The sequence below is a fragment of the Schistocerca nitens genome, chromosome 3 (genome assembly GCF_023898315.1).
Source record: "Schistocerca nitens isolate TAMUIC-IGC-003100 chromosome 3, iqSchNite1.1, whole genome shotgun sequence".
Classification (NCBI taxonomy): domain Eukaryota; kingdom Metazoa; phylum Arthropoda; class Insecta; order Orthoptera; family Acrididae; genus Schistocerca; species Schistocerca nitens.
In genome coordinates, this window is record NC_064616.1 from 82,063,010 (window position 1) to 82,081,530 (window position 18,521).

Sequence of the window (18,521 nt, forward strand, 5' to 3'; positions counted from 1 at the left end):
GTCTCTTTAATGCAGAAAAAATGTACTTCACCCAGGAAAAAGCATATTTTTAACTACCAAATTCGTAACTGGAGAAACTTGATTTTTCCACATATTACAGTCTCCTATCTTAGCTTGATAAAGAACTGCATTTATTTTCATTATTCATCATAGTTACTGCACTGCCTCAAATTAAGTAAAACATTGGACAAAATTTTAGAGAGTTTGCAGAGGTAAAAGTGCATTGTGTAAACTGTGCATCTGGTTTATTTTAGATCATACGCTACAGTATAAGAAATGTAGGTAAGATACATAAATTTTATTTAAAATTGATAACAGATCGGTTCCCATTTCATTATCGAGATATTGATTTTTACGTCCAGTGGATGGTTGGACGCTATGTGCCCATTTCCATCCCAGGCATCAGGTATTATGTGGTCGTAACAACTGACGTATTTCATAAACAATTCAAGATATCAAAATGAGTTTTTTTTTAGCAAATGATAGCACACAGAGGCATTTAAATTGTACGAAAAATACTAGAAGCTTTTTTATTCACCAAGATATGGAAGTAATTCATCAACATTGGTGAGAAGTTGGCCGCTCACTATGCATGTAGAATAGCACACGAGCAGCGCATGTGTACGTGTCCACAGCACCTGGGGAATGACAGAGTAGGACATGTATACACATTCCCTGCAGTGAAAGGGTTAAAAGCCAGTATAACAAAATACCAATCAAATGCACAGAAACAATTTTATTTATTTATTTATTTATTTATTGTTCGATGGGACCAAATTAAGGAGAAGTCTCTATGGTCATGGAACAAGTCAATACATGAAATTATAACATGGTAGTAGAAACTGATAAAGTGAAATATAAGAAGCATCTTCAGGCGACAAGTTGTAAGTTTAAATAAATAAATTCAACAATGTAACTATGGAATTTGCTTAATTTTTCAGCTCTTCCAGGAGCTCCTTGACAGAATAGGAGGAGTGAGCCATGAGGAAACTCTTCAGTTTAGGCTTAAAAGTGTTTGGGCTACTGCTAAGATTTTTGAGTTCGTGTGGTAGCTTATTGAAAATGGATGCAGCAGAATACTGCACCCCTTTCTGCACAAGAGTCAAGGAAGTACATTCCACATGCAGATTTGATTTCTGTGTTGTATTAACTGAGTGAAAACTGCTAACTCTTGGGAATAAGCTAATATTGCTAACAACAAACGACATTAAAGAAAATATATACTGTGAGGGCAATGTCAGAATTCCCTTACTATTGAATTGGGGTCGACAAGATGTTCTCGAACTTACACCACATATAGCTCGAACAGCCCGTTTTCGAGCCAAAAATACCCTTTTTGAATCAGAAGAATTACCCCAAAAAATACCATACGACATAAGCATATGAAAATATGCAAAGTAGACTACTTTTCGTGTTGAACTGTCACTTATTTCAGATACTGTTCTAATGGTAAATAAAGCAGCATTTAGTTTCTGAACAAGATCCTGAACATGTCCACAACAGCTTACTATCTATCCGAACGCCTAGGAACTTGAACTGTTCCGTCTCGCTTATAATAGGCCCATTCTGTCCGATCAAAATATCGGTTCGTTTTGAATTGTGAGTTAGAAACTGTAAAAACTGAGTCTTACTGTGATTTAGCATCAAATTATTTTCCACAAGCCACGAACTTATTTCATGAACTACACTATTTGATACTGTTTCAATATTACATACAAGATCCTTCACTACCAAGTTGATATCATCAGCAGACAGAAATATTTTTGAATCACCTGTAATACTAGAAGGCATATCATTTACATAAATAAGAAACAGCAGTGGCCCCAGCACCGACCCTTGAGGAACGCCCCACTTGACAGTGCCCCATTGGGACTGAACATCACTACCACTCTCAATATTGCGGAGAATTACCTTCTGCTTTCTGCTCTTGAAGTAAGAGGCGAACCAATTGTAAGCTACTCCCCTTGCTCCATAATGGTCCAACTTCTGCAGTAATATTTTGTGGTCAACACAGTCGAAGGCCTTCCATGAACAAAGCTTGTATCAATAAAATTATCTTTGTTAGTGTGACGGTATTTGGTATTTTTAATCAGTAAGTCAACTGGCTCAATGTTTCCTGTTGATGAGGCTAAGGAATGGAGGAGGACAAATATATATTTTTGTAATAGTTAATAAATGAGTACATTGCACAAGAACTTCACACATCCATTTTTCCAATACTTGACAATTTCTGTACTTCTTTGCTATTTAATATTGTAATTATGTATTAAGTTACATGTTCCATGAAATTAGAAACAGAACAAGACGCAAATCATGATATTAAGAATAGGACCTTCATGAGTGCACTCCTGTATATTAACTCAATAATACGGCCAAATATAAGTTATAGTGCAGACTATTTGAGTAGATTTTAAAATTGTCACAGTAATGCTCAGTTAAAGTATGCTTTGCGAGTACCGAAATAATTGCATTAAACAAAAGGTTTGAAGCTAACATATGGAAGGACTGAAAATAATTGATCTCTTACATTGTTTTGTGGCTGTGGATTAGGCAGGTGATCGTATAGATTGTAAGTCTATAAGAGGTTTCCATTGGACAATATTGTTGCTGTGTATATGCAACATAGTGTGAACCCAATGTGGGTACATAAGCACTGACATTCACATCTTTCTTGTTTGTGTGTGTGTGTGGGGGGGGGGGGGGGCAGGGGGAGTGAGTAAATGACAAGAACCGTGGCGACGTTAGTGCCAAATGCATCTCAGCATGTTATACTTTTCTTGGCTGCTAAAGGATGAATGCTATTCTTTTCTTGGCTGCCGAAGGATGAATACCAGGTAGACATCCATCATAAAATAAAGAATGTGCATTGAGAGGTGCGGGGGGTGGGAGGCAGTGTTTCTGGGTGGCTGGCCTCATCCATCATGGACAACAAGCAGGCAGTTGATGATGCAATTAGCGCGGACCAGCACATAAACATTTGTGTGCTAGCAGAGGACCTTGACATCAGATTTAGTATTATGCAACACATTATTTGACAGGAGTTAGACTAACCTTAGGTCTGCAGCAAGTCGATAGCCTGGGTGTTGAATGAATGCCGTACAAAGATTGAATGGGATGGCTGTTTGCCTGAAGCACCAGAGGGTTTGTTTCAGTGTTGAAAGGAACATGTTCTTAGTGCAAGAAACGAGAGCTTGTTTCATCCATTGTCCCCCCATTCCAGGAAGTTCAAGAGCCAACCGTCGTATGGAAAGGTGATGCTCATTCTGTTCTTTGATTATTGGGCCCATTGATTATTGATTTCTAGCAATCTTATGTTACCATCACTGAGGACCAGAACTGCCCAGTGCTGGAGAAATTATGGCATGGAATTTAAGGCAAAATATCTGGGAAAACTGCAACAAGTAGTGGTGCTGCTTCTTGATAAGACACGTCCCCATATTACAAATATTGTAACACGGACGCCAACTCAAGAGGGACACATTAGAGTACTATCCTATAGTCCTGATCTCTCTGCATATGCTTATCACATCGTCAGTCCCTTAGATAAGTCCTTGAAGTGGTGACGATTCCTGTTGTATCAAGCCGGCCGAAGTGGCCGTGCGGTTAAAGGCGCTGCAGTCTGGAACCGCAAGACCGCTACGGTCGCAGGTTCGAATCCTGCCTCGGGCATGGATGTTTGTGATGTCCTTAGGTTAGTTAGGTTTAACTAGTTCTAAGTTCTAGGCGACTAATGACCTCAGCAGTTGAGTCCCATAGTGCTCAGAGCCATTTTTCTTGTTGTATCAGGATGTATGGCAGGCAATTACAGACTGCTTCACCCAGCAGGATGTGATATTTTACCAAACAAGTGCGTTCAAACTGGTCCATCAGTGGGATGATTGCCTCAATGCTCACAGCATACTACGTCTGGGCTGTACGACCTTCGAAAGGAAACTTTTTGATCACTTCATAAATTATTTAGAAATGAGATATTTTGGAAATCTGAGAAACAGGAAGTGATGCAATCTTCTACTTTTTCTGAGTATGCAGCGTTCTCAGAAACTGTCCTAAGATTAAGCTAATTCTGAATATTTTAAATATTTTTGATGTAAAGTCTGATGAGTTTGTTCAGACGTATGAAGACAACTTAGAGGCAGTCAGTATTGCTAGACATGGTAACGTTACAAAAAATCAGTACCTTGGGGATTTTGTGAATGTATGTTATTTCAGTGATAGATATTTGTAAAGTACAGTCAGAAAACAATGTAGCACCAGATCTTTGAGCAAGGATGAATTTGTAAAGGAGGCGTGTTGGAATGTGGTACATTTATATCAGTAGTATCGACAGAGTTGAGAAGTCTCTCAACTATGAGTAATTTGTGTGTTCACTATGTAAAGGTAGATACACATTCTATTTGCCTTGTCATTAATAAATATTCTTATAAAATACTGTAAGCAGGATTGAATGAAAATGTTTCAAATAGTTTTGGTGTCTGTTTCCAACCTGAGAGCTATTTTTGTGGCAGTGCTAGCTGAATCTAGTCAGTTTGGCTGAGTATTCCGGCCTGGTGTTGTTCCCTAACTTTGTACCTTGCTTGTTGTAACATGTTACTATATTAAATGAATAGAGAGAACGAAAGATAGAACCTTTTGAAAACCCCTCAGTAAATTCTACACTTCTCGAGAAATTTAACACAGTCAAAATTTTAGGATAAGTATTTAAAAAGTATCGGGTGATGAAATTTTATCATGATATTTTTTGTAACATTATCGATAAACATGTAAATAGGTGTTTCATAGACACTGTCCATCTGAAACCCAGGCTGTGGGGGTTTCACATTGTTACAGGATAATGACATAAAAGTACAGTTGCTAATAACATTTAAGGTCAGTTACTGTTGTTGCTCATGTGTTTGTTCCTTGCTTTTGAAATTTAATACTTCCATTTGTGGTATTTTCATCTTTACCAGGAAATAACTTCCCTTTCCTTGTCATTGATACTAATTTCTAGGATATTGCTACAGCAATAAAGTAATGTGTGTGTTCTCAGATATGCGAAAATACCAGAAGAACCAGTTTCTGGGAGCAAGAATGAAAAGATGTCTGTGACCACTTCAGGAAGTGAATCAAGCAGTGGATCTTCATCTGATTCAGACGATTCTGATGCTGAGCGTGTTCGCAAGCTAGCACTCCTTCAGGAACAGGTAATACTATTGATATTGAACCACTATTCCCATAAGAAGTTACTGTAGCCATTTCTTGTAATATCTTCAAAGCTAGCAGAGCATTGTTTCAGATGGATAGAGCACGTATGAATTTAAATAATGTTGATCATCTTTGTGGTCAATACTGTAATTGAAGTGTTGTGGATTATCATTTCAATTGGCTAGTTTTGTGATCAAGAGTGTGTTCAAAGTAACGTTTTTTCCTGCTTGGTTGTTTGCAATGTTCATTTTCAAATTCTGTGTATGGTTATTACTAAATTGTGTAACAAATATGATTGCTTTGCTCCTCTAAAATTCACAACTATACACTGCCAACCTCCCCCCATGGTCCTAAATGATTAGATGTACAAATTTAAAAAGTTGTTGTACAATGCGCCTGAAGACAAATTGAAATTGACTGTTTCAGTTGCAATTGTTTTCTTCTTTTTCTTCTATTTAAGTATAAGTGTTTCTGGTGAGAAGAAGCAGCAGCATTGTCCTGAATGTGAACAGAGTACTCCTCTGCTTTAAGATGTTTCTCAACATTATTTTTCTTTTCCTACTCAACTTGATAATTACAAAATCTGCAGAATATTGGTTTTGACCTTTCATGCACATTCGTAGGTGTGCGACCCATATTTGACAGTGCTAGAGGTAGAACCGATGAGGTAGCGTTGAAGTAGAACCAAAAATAAACTACTCACATGTTAGGATAAGACTTTGGCAGGTTGTCTTTTATGGTCACTATAGTGCAGAGTATGGACACTGTAAACTGGCAGTCAGCTAAAGTGTAAACAAATTAGAATTACGACTACCAGAGGGATGAGGAGCAGTGAAAGGAGCCCCACTTCCTTCCCGCAGGGTGCCAACGTACACTCATGTTCTGTTTTTCTGTGAAAACAGATCTGACAGATGGGGTTAGAGGACTCATCAATCCCTTCTGGTGTTGTGAGGGCTGTAATCAAACTCTGTGATTGACCAGGATTAGTCTTTTCAGTCATTTCAAAGCAAAAAAAGAAAACAATGAGCAACACACACGATGCACAGTATTTAATAACACCTACTGTGCAATAGGGTATTCAGCTGTTTTCTGGAAATTGTTTTAAATGATTAATTTGTCATTTTATGCACCTGGCATGCTTTTTTCCTCGTGCATTTCAGTATACTTTTGTAAAAAGGAAACAAAATTCAAATAATTTTAAAGCCCACTAAACCCCCCCCCCCCCCCCCCCATTCGAGTCGTGATGCTTGTGACGTCACTGGCTAGCTCACTACTCCTACTGTCATAATGTTCAGTCAGAGAGATGTCTTGTTTTGGAACTTATGCTATGGAAAATTTGTTACAAATTGTGTGTAGTACCATATGGTACAAATACATCTATAAAAACTCCTGAAAACTTATTTTTGGTGTTCCAGTGAGTGAGAAGATGTGTAAAATTTGGTGCACTGTAAGGGCAAATTGCCACAATGTCGACACACAAGTGGACTAGCTTAATTACACGTGTGTTGCACTGTGAGGAGATAAACATTCACTTACCTCTGAGATATGCTCTCCCACTGCTGCAGTGAAGGATAGTGTCATTCAACAAAATTAAGCTCCTAGTGAAAATTGTCATTTTACCCAACTATAACTCAGTTATTCAGTAGCTAAGTGTCAAATTTTGTAAGATGATGTCCGTAGATCTCTGGTTCGAATCCAACCCGAAAGAACATTTTACCTCATCAGATAATGTTCTCTTTCAGCAGATTGGCTCACCCAAAAAACATTTTTTCAGCCATTTCTATTTTTTAATGTAGTTCTTGTTGCATTCATTAATATCTGTCAGTACTACAATTATTATTGTACTTTTTTATAATATTCAGCTTCAAGCATTTTAAATTTTCTTACAGTTATGCAAGAATAATAGATATCCAATTATTTTGAAATCCATCCCGAAATTAACATGTCTGTTGCTGGATCACTAAGGAATTATTCGTATGCTTTTCATCAATGCTAAATGGTTTTTCATCAGTGCTAAGTACACTGTGTGCTGATGTCTCCTTACTTCAGACATTGTATTTAAAAATGAATACTTCCTCTGGGTTTAAGATAAGTCTCCGATTTTATTAATGAAAGTGTCAAATGTAAATTCTTTGTGGAGTGCTTCTGTAAATTTTCGCTTTCATTCTGTTTGTATCCTGAAACTTACATCACTTAGTCACTTTTTATTTTTGTTGTGCTACTGACCACACACTCTTATGAGTATTCAAACACACACAAATCGAATAAATTTGCTGAAATGTTATATGTTAGTGGTCAAAGTTAGCCATACAACAACAAATGCAAGCTTAGGAACTTTCACACGGTAAATAATGTGGAATCAACAAATATCAGGCAGGCAAATAAACAGATGGAAAATGGAAACAAAAGATCTATGAACATATGAACTTAACTACAAGAGCTAACGGTGGTTTTATGCTGACTAACATTTCTGTCACATCTTTTACGTCAAGCCTACTGGACTGGCAACTATCATCAAGTGGAGTCCACCATAGTTTGTTACCAGTAAGCTGTTACTAAATTCATGAATCTGAAGAACTTTAGTTGGTCACTAGTAAGAACATGTGATGTTACCAACAAAAGTTGTGACACTTCAACCCTTATTTCAGCATCACACGTTTCATGTAGCATTTTTGCAATGGTATGTTTCAGTAATAAATAGTGAAAAACATGTAAGTGAATATAGAAATGTTTAATACTTACATTTGGCGGAAATAATAGTTCCGGAAGATCTGGTTCGGCCTTTGTGGTCTTCCCAATATATAATGTGTTTCAAAAATAGGGCAGGGAAGGTTTATTTCCTGTGAATATTTAGAAATTGAGTTGTACCGGGAACACGGACAGTGATGTTATGTACAAACCTAAGTTGTTTCAGGATTTCGTGCCATGTCCACTACATTCATTCCATTATGTAATAAGCTACCTCTGGTAACAAATTATCACTGTAGGCATGTTTAGCACGACACAAAGATAGAACAACAACATAGAAAACAACCTTCAACATTGAGCTGAGCAGCCACCCTTTCCTCCTCTGGGAAGATCGTGTGCAAGTTATCAAGTACGATACATTATAATAAAACATTTTTGGTACTTAGTGGCTGTAGGCTAGCTTAAATAGATAAGTTACTGCTTTTTTTTTTTTTTTTTTTTGGGGGGGGGGGGGGGAGATCTTTTGAGTAAATGATGTACTCCTACTTCCAGAAGTGTCTTAAGAGGAATAACCATGTTCATGGAATTCATAGAAAGTCTGAACATGCAACCCCCCCCCCCCCCCCACCTGACTCTGCCAAAAAAAAAAAAAAAATTGGAATCTGTGCTATTGTAAGAAAATGATAATACACCCTTTATTTTAGTAAAAGTATGTTAACTTGGAGTGAAGTATGTATTTAGACAAAACTGGCATTTACGAAGGATAAGCTATGGGTGTACAGTGGTTATACAGTAGGATTCCAGCACATTCGGGACCGTCCCGATGCCGGATTGATGAAAATGCTGGGCTATCTGTCGGTACGTTTTACTAATGGTGTAGGCTAAGCTATACGGTGAAAGCAGCTGTAACATGGTGCTTTGCAGTAAAATGTTGATTAGTGGAGTCATAAGGTTAATAACTTTAAGTCAAAATTAGGCCAGTACCAAATTTTTATTCAAAACATCTAGTTTACACACTTGTACTGACAATATTTTAGTTTGACTTCAAAAGTCTCAAATAAATTTTTGTTTTTGAGGTTGTTGTCTCATAAAAGCTATTTCTGATGATACATAAATCATTAAGTTCAGAGGCATTATAATTAGAATTACACTCAGCAAAAGTGATATTTATTTAGGGATTCTGCAACTTCTGCCTAGCTGATTCTCCCATTCTACCCTTTTCTTCTGTTTCTTCATCTGAGTGATACTCTTCAACATTATGTATAAATTGAGGGGTTACTATGCACTGGATAATGTCCTCGTCAATTAGATCTTGCTCCATAGGTTCTTTGATATTCATTTTAATCCAAAACTTCAGACAATGGTTTTGGGTGGTCCTATTCAATAGTCTGTGGTGTTGAATCACTTCTAGAGTCTGCAGTTGGCCAAAGTTTTCTCCAGCACTATGGTAAAGTAACTTTCTGTACTTGAGCCCAAGAAAGTGTGACATTATAGAAGACATCTTGCACATTAAAGTTTTTTGGAAAGCCAGTTACATCACACTTAATATTTAACAGGCTGTGAACAAAACAGTTCCTATAAAACATTTGAAGCTCTGGATTATCCCTTGGTCCAATGTTTTAGTTCAGTAACATAACAGTAGGTGGAAGAAGTGTGGCAAGTAGATCTCCAGAAACTAACTCAACTACTGGCAGATGTGCTTCACAGTTGTCTGAAAGAAGGATGGCTTTGCTGTGTTCTAGTAGACCTAGGTTTTTCAACACATTTGACTGAATGTCATAATGAACAGGCAAGTTTGCAACATTCTTAAAATTCCTGAGGTTTTCCAGAGTTACCAATTACAAAAGGAGTTATTGGGTGGCTTCAAGACTCATTAATACAGGGAAATACTGTTAGTCTGGATTTTAGCCATCTTTTCACCTCCCAGCTAGAGTAGATGTTGGCAAGCACTGCCATAGTAGGCCTGTTTCATCAGTATTGTAAATCTGATCTATTTCTTCAAACTCTCCTTAGCATTTTTCTGCTAAGTCTTGATTTACTGAAAGTGTTTTCTCCAGTTACATCAATGCTTTTAATTCCATGCCAAAACTCAGTTTCTGAGCCAACCATCAGATAAAATTGCATTCATTTTCTGCAGCATGTAAATCTTGTTCAAATGTCTTTGCATTTTCAATTTCTAGGAGCCCCATTATTGGCTGTTCTTTGGAGCATACCACACTGAACCGTTTGTACAATATGCTCTTTGGTTGTTCCAGGTTTGGTGTTTTTTTCTTAATGTTTGTCTGGAAGCCAATTTTTTGGTTGCTACTAATTGACAACCTAATTTCATTAGTTCATCTCTTTCTTTCTTTTAATGTCATAAATGGTTGACAAGCCAGTATTAAATTCATTCATCAAAATACTTCTATTCTCACCTTTATCCAGGTATTTAATGATTTCCAATTTCTGGTCAATGGTCAGAGTTAGGTGGTTACATTTCTCTCCTAGTTTAGAACTTGAAGGAGGTTTCGGTCCAAGAATATTGTCACTGCTTAAATGTCAGTGAAACTTCCACAGGTCACTTTGATATTTACGTTCACTGCTGTAAAATGGATCCTAGTTCCCAAGGAAAAAAATGACAAAAACCACTCGCAATCAAAACAATGAACTGAACCTGTGTGTGGTGACAGCTAAGTGAAGTCCAAACACTTCTGATTGATTCCAAACAATGTCAGTTAGATCTAACAGTAGCAGACGCATGTTGCAGGTGTTGCGAATCTTGAATGCCAGACTAATGGAAGTCTGGTGTAGGACAAATATTATTAGACAAGCCAGCCATGCTACAGAGAAATAGCAACATCATAATTGAAACTTTCTGTCAGATTAAAACTGTGTGCAGGACCGAAACGCGAACTCCGGACCTTTGCCTTTTGTGGGCAAGTGCTCTACTGACTGAGCTACCCAAGCAAGACTCATGACCCGTCCTCACAGCTTTACTTCCATCAGTATCTCGTCTCCTACCTTCCAAACTTCACAGAAGCTCTCCAGTGAACATTGCAAAACTAATACTCCCGATAGAAAGAATATTGTGGAGACATGGCTTAGCCACAGCTTGGGGGATGTTAGAGTGAAAATTTCATTCTGGAAACATAATTGTTCGGCATTGCTGATATTGCACAATAACAGCAATTTTCCAGTGTAATAGGTGATAAATTTGCAACTTTTATTTTACACAGCCTTGATCACAACTAATAATTTTTCAGCATTACAGGTTTCGCCTATTGTAGCCATAATCAGATCTACAACAAGAAAGACCAAAATTTATAACTTAACAACACGAACTAAACTGTTGTAAAGCACAATATCAACATAATTTAGAATCTTGTGTTGCATTATGAAACCATTTATACACAAATTTAAAATGATTTTATACCAGTTACGTTAAGCTCACCAAGACTGAGTCATTTATGTAGTCGTGTAGTACATATTCACCCCCTTCAAACACTTCTTATTTTATATACTGAAGAGCCAAAGAAACTGGTACACCTGCCTAATATTGTGTAGTGCCTCCTTGAGCACGCAGACGAGCCGCAACATGACGTGGCATGGACTCTACTACTGTCTGAAGTAGTGCTGGAGGGCATTGACAACATGAATCCTGCAGGGCTGTCCATAAATCTCTAAGAGTACGAGGGGTTGAGATCTTTTTTGAACAGCACATTGCAAGGCATCCCAGATATGCTCAATAATGTTCATGTCTGGGGAGTTTGGTGGCCAGCGGAAGTGTTTAAACTCAGAAGAGTGTTCTCTGACCCAATCTGTAATAATTCTGGATGTGTAGGGTGTCACATTGTCCTACTGGAATTGCCTAAGTGCGCAATGGACATGAATGGATGCAGGTGATAAGACAGAATGCTTATGTATGTGTCACTGGTCAGAGTCGTATTTAAACGCATCAGGGGTCCCCTATCACTCCAACTGCACACGCCCCACACCATTACAGAGGCTGCACCAGCTTGAACAGTCCGCTGCTGACATGCAGGGTCCATGGATTCATGAGGTTGTCTCCAGACCTGTACACGTCCATCTGCTTGATACAATTTGAAACGAGACGAGTCTGATGAGGCAACATGTTCCCAGTCATCATCAGTTCAGTATCAGTGTTGTTGGGTCCAGGCGAGGCGCAAAGATTCGTGTCATGCAGTCATCAAGGGTACACGAGTGGGGCTTCAGTTCCGAAAGCCCACATGGAAGATGTTCCATTGAATGGTTTGCACATTAACACTTGTTGATGGCCCAGCATTGAAATCTGCAGCAATTTGCGGAACAGTTGCACTTCTGTCACATTGTACGATTCTCTTCGGTCGTTGTTGGTCCTGTTCTTGCTGTATCTTTTTCTGGCCACAGCGATGTCAGAGATTTGATGTTTTACCAGATTTCTGATATTCACGGTACACTCGTGAAACGATCATACAGGAAAATCCCCACTTCATCGCTATCTCGGAGATGCTGTGTCCCATTGCTCGTGTGCCGACTATAACATCACATTCAAACTTGATAACCTGTAATTGTAGCAACAGTAACCAATCTAACTACTACGCCAGACACTTGCTTTATACAGGCGTTGCTAAATGCTGCACTGTATTCTGCCTGTTTACATATCTCCGTATTTAAATAAGCATGCCTACACCAGTTTCTTTGGCGCTTCAGTGTATATACAAAGACACCCTCTTCCTCTCATTTGACAACACAGATGAGCCACCTTCTAGGTGATGTGTATGATATCCTTTACATCACCTATCCTTTCTTTTCATATCAACTACTTGAAATAAAGCAACATAGCCATATTTTTCTACTGTTGTATAAAACAGTATTACACTTACTGCTGTTGGTTTACTATCACAACTAAAATATACATTGTACATTATAAATTCATCCTTTATAAGAGCTATTCAAATGAATAGGTAGATTTAGTATTAACACAGACAACTATCATTAAACATTTTGCTACTATCACAAGATATATGTGGCAGCCAAATCTTGTGTCCTCTTGTGGCTGATAACCCAAGTTCTTTCTCGCAGCCACTGCACCACCCATCTTACTTACTCTGACCACACATGCCTGCCTAGCTATACTGACTGTCAAAAGTGGTCTTATCCCATGCAGATACACTCTGAAGCACCTAGCAAAATTCCTGCCTACATTCAAACTACAGAATATAATAATAATAATAATAATAATTATAATAATAATAATAGCAATTGACAAGGTTGTGCACATTGACAAATGTGCCTGGATATCCAGATGGTGCACTGATGTACAAAACCGAATAGGTACGAAAAAAGTCTTTATTTAAAATGTTATGGATGTTTGTCTTGCGTGGTACTTTTCTCCATATTATGTCAGATATTCACAGCATTTCTGTTAGATATTGAAAATGTTATAGAAAGAGGATTAAAAGACATTTTTAAATAATTGAATTAGTCTTTATACAAAAATTATCTTTCGTTAGAGTTTGATTTTTTTCTGGGAGCAAAACCCTTAGCAATATAGCAAATTATTTATGCTTTTGTAGTTTGAAAATTGTCAAGCAGTTGTGAATAGGCACTAACTTTTGCAAACAAGCTATAAAAGCTTCCAAGAATGTTAAGAATTCTATACATATGTCTTGTTTCTTAGTAAGAAATGTGTTCAACTTGTATGAGAAACTTTACACTTTCTAACTTTCTTAATGCTTTGTTGCAGCTGAAAGCAATGCAAGACCAAATGCGCAAGCTTGTTGAAGAAAGTTCCATGAAGCGCAATAAGAAAAAGAAGGATGACAAAGACCGGAGAAAAAAAAAGAAGTCGGAAAAACATGGATCTTCATTGAAGGATGCAAGGACAGTATCTGCAAGTGATGCTGTAAGTGCTGGTGCTAATGTTTCTGTGTTAGGAACTGGTGATAGACTTGGAGCAGAGTTGCCTCATAGTGTAACCAGAAGTGGGTTTAGTGCAAACTCTGGTGTGATGATTGGTGCACCTACCTCATCTAAGACAAATAAGAAAAGTTCTCGTGGAATGGGAAAGTCAGGTAGTCAGAAGCGGCCTAAAACTAGCTCACGTTCAGGAGGAAGCAAGAAGAAAGGAAGTAGCAGTATGCCGCCACCAAACTTGGGTTTTGACTCGGAGGATGAAGATAATGCCAAACCAATGTCATATGATGAGAAACGACAGCTGAGCCTTGATATAAATAAGTTGCCAGGTAAGATGTTTTCCACAAATACCCTGTTGTATCTCATTCCTATTTTGGCAACAAACCCATGTATTAAAGAATTTAAAGAAATTTCATGAAAGCCTATTAGTAGCAAACTTTCTCCAGCCTTTTTAAATTAATCAACTCACCTAGCCAAATTACTTTTATGTCAACAGTAACATGTAGAAAATGGAACTGTATTACGCAAAATTGCCTTCTGAGATCCAAAGTGTTACACTTATGCATTTAAATCTCCTGATTTGAATAATTAAACGAGTAACTAAGGTAAATTAAAAATGTGATTAAAAAAATTCTACCAATTTTCTTATGGTTTAGGATGGCTGGATGCACAGAGGTTCCAAAGACAGAAGCTTTGCTATTAGTAGTTTGTAGGATCTGCGGGGCAGACTTAACACAGAAGGCGAAATTTGTTGTGTCAATATTTTTTGAAATTGTGTAAATAGTTACTGCCAAGTTTATGGAGTAATTGATGTGACACATTTTTGACACTTCAATTCACTGCAAAACTGCAGAAGCGGTTAATGTGGAGAATTTGAGCTAGGCAGTTCAGCAGACCTGCTTCATTTCCTTTGAACTATTGTGCTGTGGTTCTTACAGTGTTGACAGGAGCATGATCATGCTGATACAAAAAGAAATTCCAATCCAAAAATGTTCCCACTGTATTTGAAGTGCATTAATTTATAAAAATAATGTAAATGGTTAAAGCCTATTGGATTGCAGGCAGGGAGAGTTGTGTTCAGAGGCCAATGACAAGGAATGGATTAAGAGGCAGAAATAGAAGGCAGGAGAGATTGGCGAAAAGGGTGAGAGTGCAGGATCAGTGAAGTGAGGGTCATGGACAACAGGTGGAGATGAATTTGGGACAGGAGCTAAATGAGATGGGGACAAGGAGTATTAAAAGATAAAGCGACATGTTGCAAAGACAATTACTATCAAAATAATGTAGAGGAGCTTACGTCGGTGATTGGAATCCAGGTGGCACAGGTTGTGAAGCAACAGCTGAAATTGAGCATGTATTGTTCAGCAACATGTTCTAGCACTTGGTGGTAAACTCTACTTTTAGTCACAATTTGGCAGTGGTCATTAATTCAGGTGGACAGCTGATCAGTGGTCATGTCCCCATGAAAAACTGTGCAGAAATTACAGCAGAGGTGGTATTGGTACGCATGTGAATGCACATGCTACCTATTGTGTTCCAAATCACTGTGTATAAAACGAGATGTTTCCAGGGCTCATACCTCGGATTCTGTTGGTGATAGAAAGGTAGAGCCAAGTGTTTTGAATAGCCTTGGGTAGGGACCATTTGTGTACCCAATAGAAGGGTCGTCCTACTGCAGCTATACTGCAATACAGGGTCAAATTTTGAATATTATGCACTTCCTCCAGCTTAGGCAAATGGTGCAACTCAGTTAGTTCTTTTTGTATTAAATGTGATTGACAGAGCATGTTAAGGGGCTTACGTAGAGACAGTTTAGCTCATGGGAAGTTCTTGAGAAAACCTGAAAAAAAAAAAAAAAAACTGTTTTGGATACCAAAACCGAGCCACGGATTCCAAAACAAGTATGCACAGCAAATGCCTCAAATTTTTTACAATAGATTCCTAAGAGGTCGATCTTGAATCACATTCAAAAGTTTCTTGGTATGTTCATCTGTTTCCAGGGTACAGATATTCAAAATTACCCTACTTGTACATGTAAATCATGCCCATAACATCCGGTGTGAGGCAAAAACGTAATCAATAAAGTGATGTAGCACAGAGAAATACCATGTAAAGTGTTTCTTGTTATCATTAGAAGGGGACTGAGAACCCAGGCTCATTGTAATACTGAAGCACATGCAGATTTTTTTGTGTGCATAGAATCCAGTCTGAAGTGTAAAATCATATAGTTTTGCATTATTTCAATTCACATAAGTAAACTATCACAATTTTACTGAATCTCTTCTTTTCATATGAGAGACCTACCCGCTGTAGTAGTGAAAAGAAGGGAACCAGATGAAAATACTCCTATCAGGGCATAAAAAGCCACATATGCTTCTCTTTATTAAAAGGCTCTGACTGAAAAGTGGAGTACCAACTGCCTCAGTCTATCTTCCTCACAGATATTTCAACATTTGAATATATATTTTCTTACGGTGAGAGAGAAGACGACAGTGGCAGTGGCAGTGGGTTGGAAAAGTAATAAATACTGGGAGATAGACAGTGGTTGGTGACAATGTGAGAGGAAGAGGGGGGACACAATGGCAGTGGAACATAGTCGACAGTGAAAGAAAAGTGCCAGGAAAAGAGTGAAGAGGACAGCACTAGTGGGAGAGGAATAAAGGGAAGGAGAAAGGATAGATGGGTGAGAGCAAGGGACAGTGAGAGACAGTCTGTGGTAATGACAGTGTGGGAGAGAGTGGTAGTAGTGACAGTGAGAAGAGACAGCAGCAGTCTGAAGAAATGAATGAGACAGTGGCAGTAAGAGAGAGCAAGAGGGAGACAGTGACAGTGAGAGGAGATAGTATTAATAGGGCAGAATGAAGGAAACTGTGTATCTGTCACTGCCCACTGTCTCACAGCCAAAGAGATAATGACAATGAGTTGGGCTGAATGAGTGAGAGAGAATGGGTAAGTAGGAGTGGATGGGTATGAGCGACTTAAAGCAGTGAACTGTTGCTTGATTAAAATTAATTAATAGTTAACACTGCACGTGTTTGAACTAGTTTCCTACAATCGGAGCGCTCAGTGTCGCACCTAAACTGTTCACTGTTGCCAGACTGCCACAATAGTTGGTCAGTTCACTTCCAATCCCTTGTTAGCCTTCCTTTCGTGATGTGCTCGAGTCTCAAATACTGGGTGTGGCACTTTTATTTCATATTTCATCACACATGATTAACCCCCCCCCCCCCCCCACACACACACACACAATACTAATGAAATATACAGGTTTCATTCACAGCATTAACCAAACACAACTAGATATTAAACTTCCTGGCAGATTAAAACTGTGTGCCGGACCGAGACTCGAACTTGGGACCTTTGCCTTTCGCGGGCAAGTGCTCTACCAACTGAGCTACCCAATAGCACACTGGACTCGCATTCGGGAGGACGACGGTTCAATCCCGTCTCCGGCCATCCTGATTTAGGTTTTCTGTGATTTCCCTAAATCGCTTCAGGCAAATGCCGGGATGGTTCCTTTGAAAGGGCACGACCGATTTCCTTACCCATCCTTCTCTCACCCGAACTTGCGCTCCGTCTCTAATGACCTCGTTGTTGACGAGACGTTGAACACTAATCTCCTCCTCCTTCTGAGCTACCCAAGCACGACTCACGCTCCATCCTCACAGCTTTACTTCTGCCAGTACATTGTCTCCTACCTTCCAAACTTAACAGAAGCTCTCCTGCGGAGCACGAGTCGTGCTTGGGTAGCTCAGTTGGTAGAGCACTTGCCCGCGTAAGGCAAAGGTCCCGAGTTCGAGTCTTGGTCCGGCACACAGTTTTAATCTGCCAGGAAGTTTCATATCAGCGCACACTCTGCTGCAGAGTGAAAATCTCATTCTGGACTACTAGATATTGCCGCATAAGGCATGATCCTGCGCAACATACACAGTTATCATAATCTCGGAGACTGTCTTGCCCTAAAGCTTCGCATGACATTTCATGAAGCCGAATTTTTGAAGGCTGCAATGAGCCTTGTCAAATGTAGCAAAGTATTTTTTTAATTTTAAATGTTATCAAGAGAGTTTGATTGTTATTTTTATTCAGTTAATTGGTTTAAATGTAATTTTTTTATTTCTAATACTTTACTGCCTCATTTTCATGCCCCTGTTGACTTTTTTATTTGCTCTTATTTTTCTTCCTATCATTGCTTTTTTCATTTGGAATCCAAATGTGTCACCTATAACCTGAGAGCAAATGCCATCATCAGTTAGTAACACAGCAGCTCGTTTAGCCAATGTGAGGATAGTGTCAGGTAACCAGTGGTAGTGAGAAATTACGGTTTTGCTTTCAGCGCTGAAACTGAATTCTTTCTGTATCGAGTTTGCTCATAGATGTTAGCATTAATAGCCATGAACAAAGTGATTGGCTTTACTGCGGACTGACAACGGCCGTATTATCGCCTGCATTCCACATCACGAGGTTGTGGTTACCTTAGGACACGAGCTGCAATTCAAGGCTACCAAACACGATTTGCTGCAGTTTAGTCATCAGCCATTTAAAATCAGCTGTAGATAGAGTATCTTGCATTTCATACATACCTTGCAGGGCTACTTCCAACATTGCTCCACATTACAAATTAGCAGCATTTGTAAAGTCACCCACTGTATTTGTGTGTCACCTATTCATACAACCAAGCCGTAGCCAGCAGCCGATGTGGCAACACTGTAGCAACAATTGAGATCTGTGAGCTATCGAATAACTTTAATCGGACT

The 18,521-nt window shown here is 38.7% G+C and overlaps 1 protein-coding gene across 7 annotated transcripts in view; it reads left to right on the top strand.

The window, feature by feature from the left end:
* Positions 1-18,521, top strand: part of LOC126248046 (homeotic protein female sterile-like) — a 296,375-nt gene that overhangs the window by 191,229 nt on the left and 86,625 nt on the right. For all 7 annotated transcript variants that reach the window (XM_049948674.1, XM_049948680.1, XM_049948681.1 and 4 more), the window contains exons 13-14: positions 5,030-5,183; positions 13,598-14,096. In XM_049948674.1, the coding sequence (XP_049804631.1) occupies positions 5,030-5,183; positions 13,598-14,096 (653 nt within the window). The remainder of the gene's footprint in view (positions 1-5,029; positions 5,184-13,597; positions 14,097-18,521) is intronic.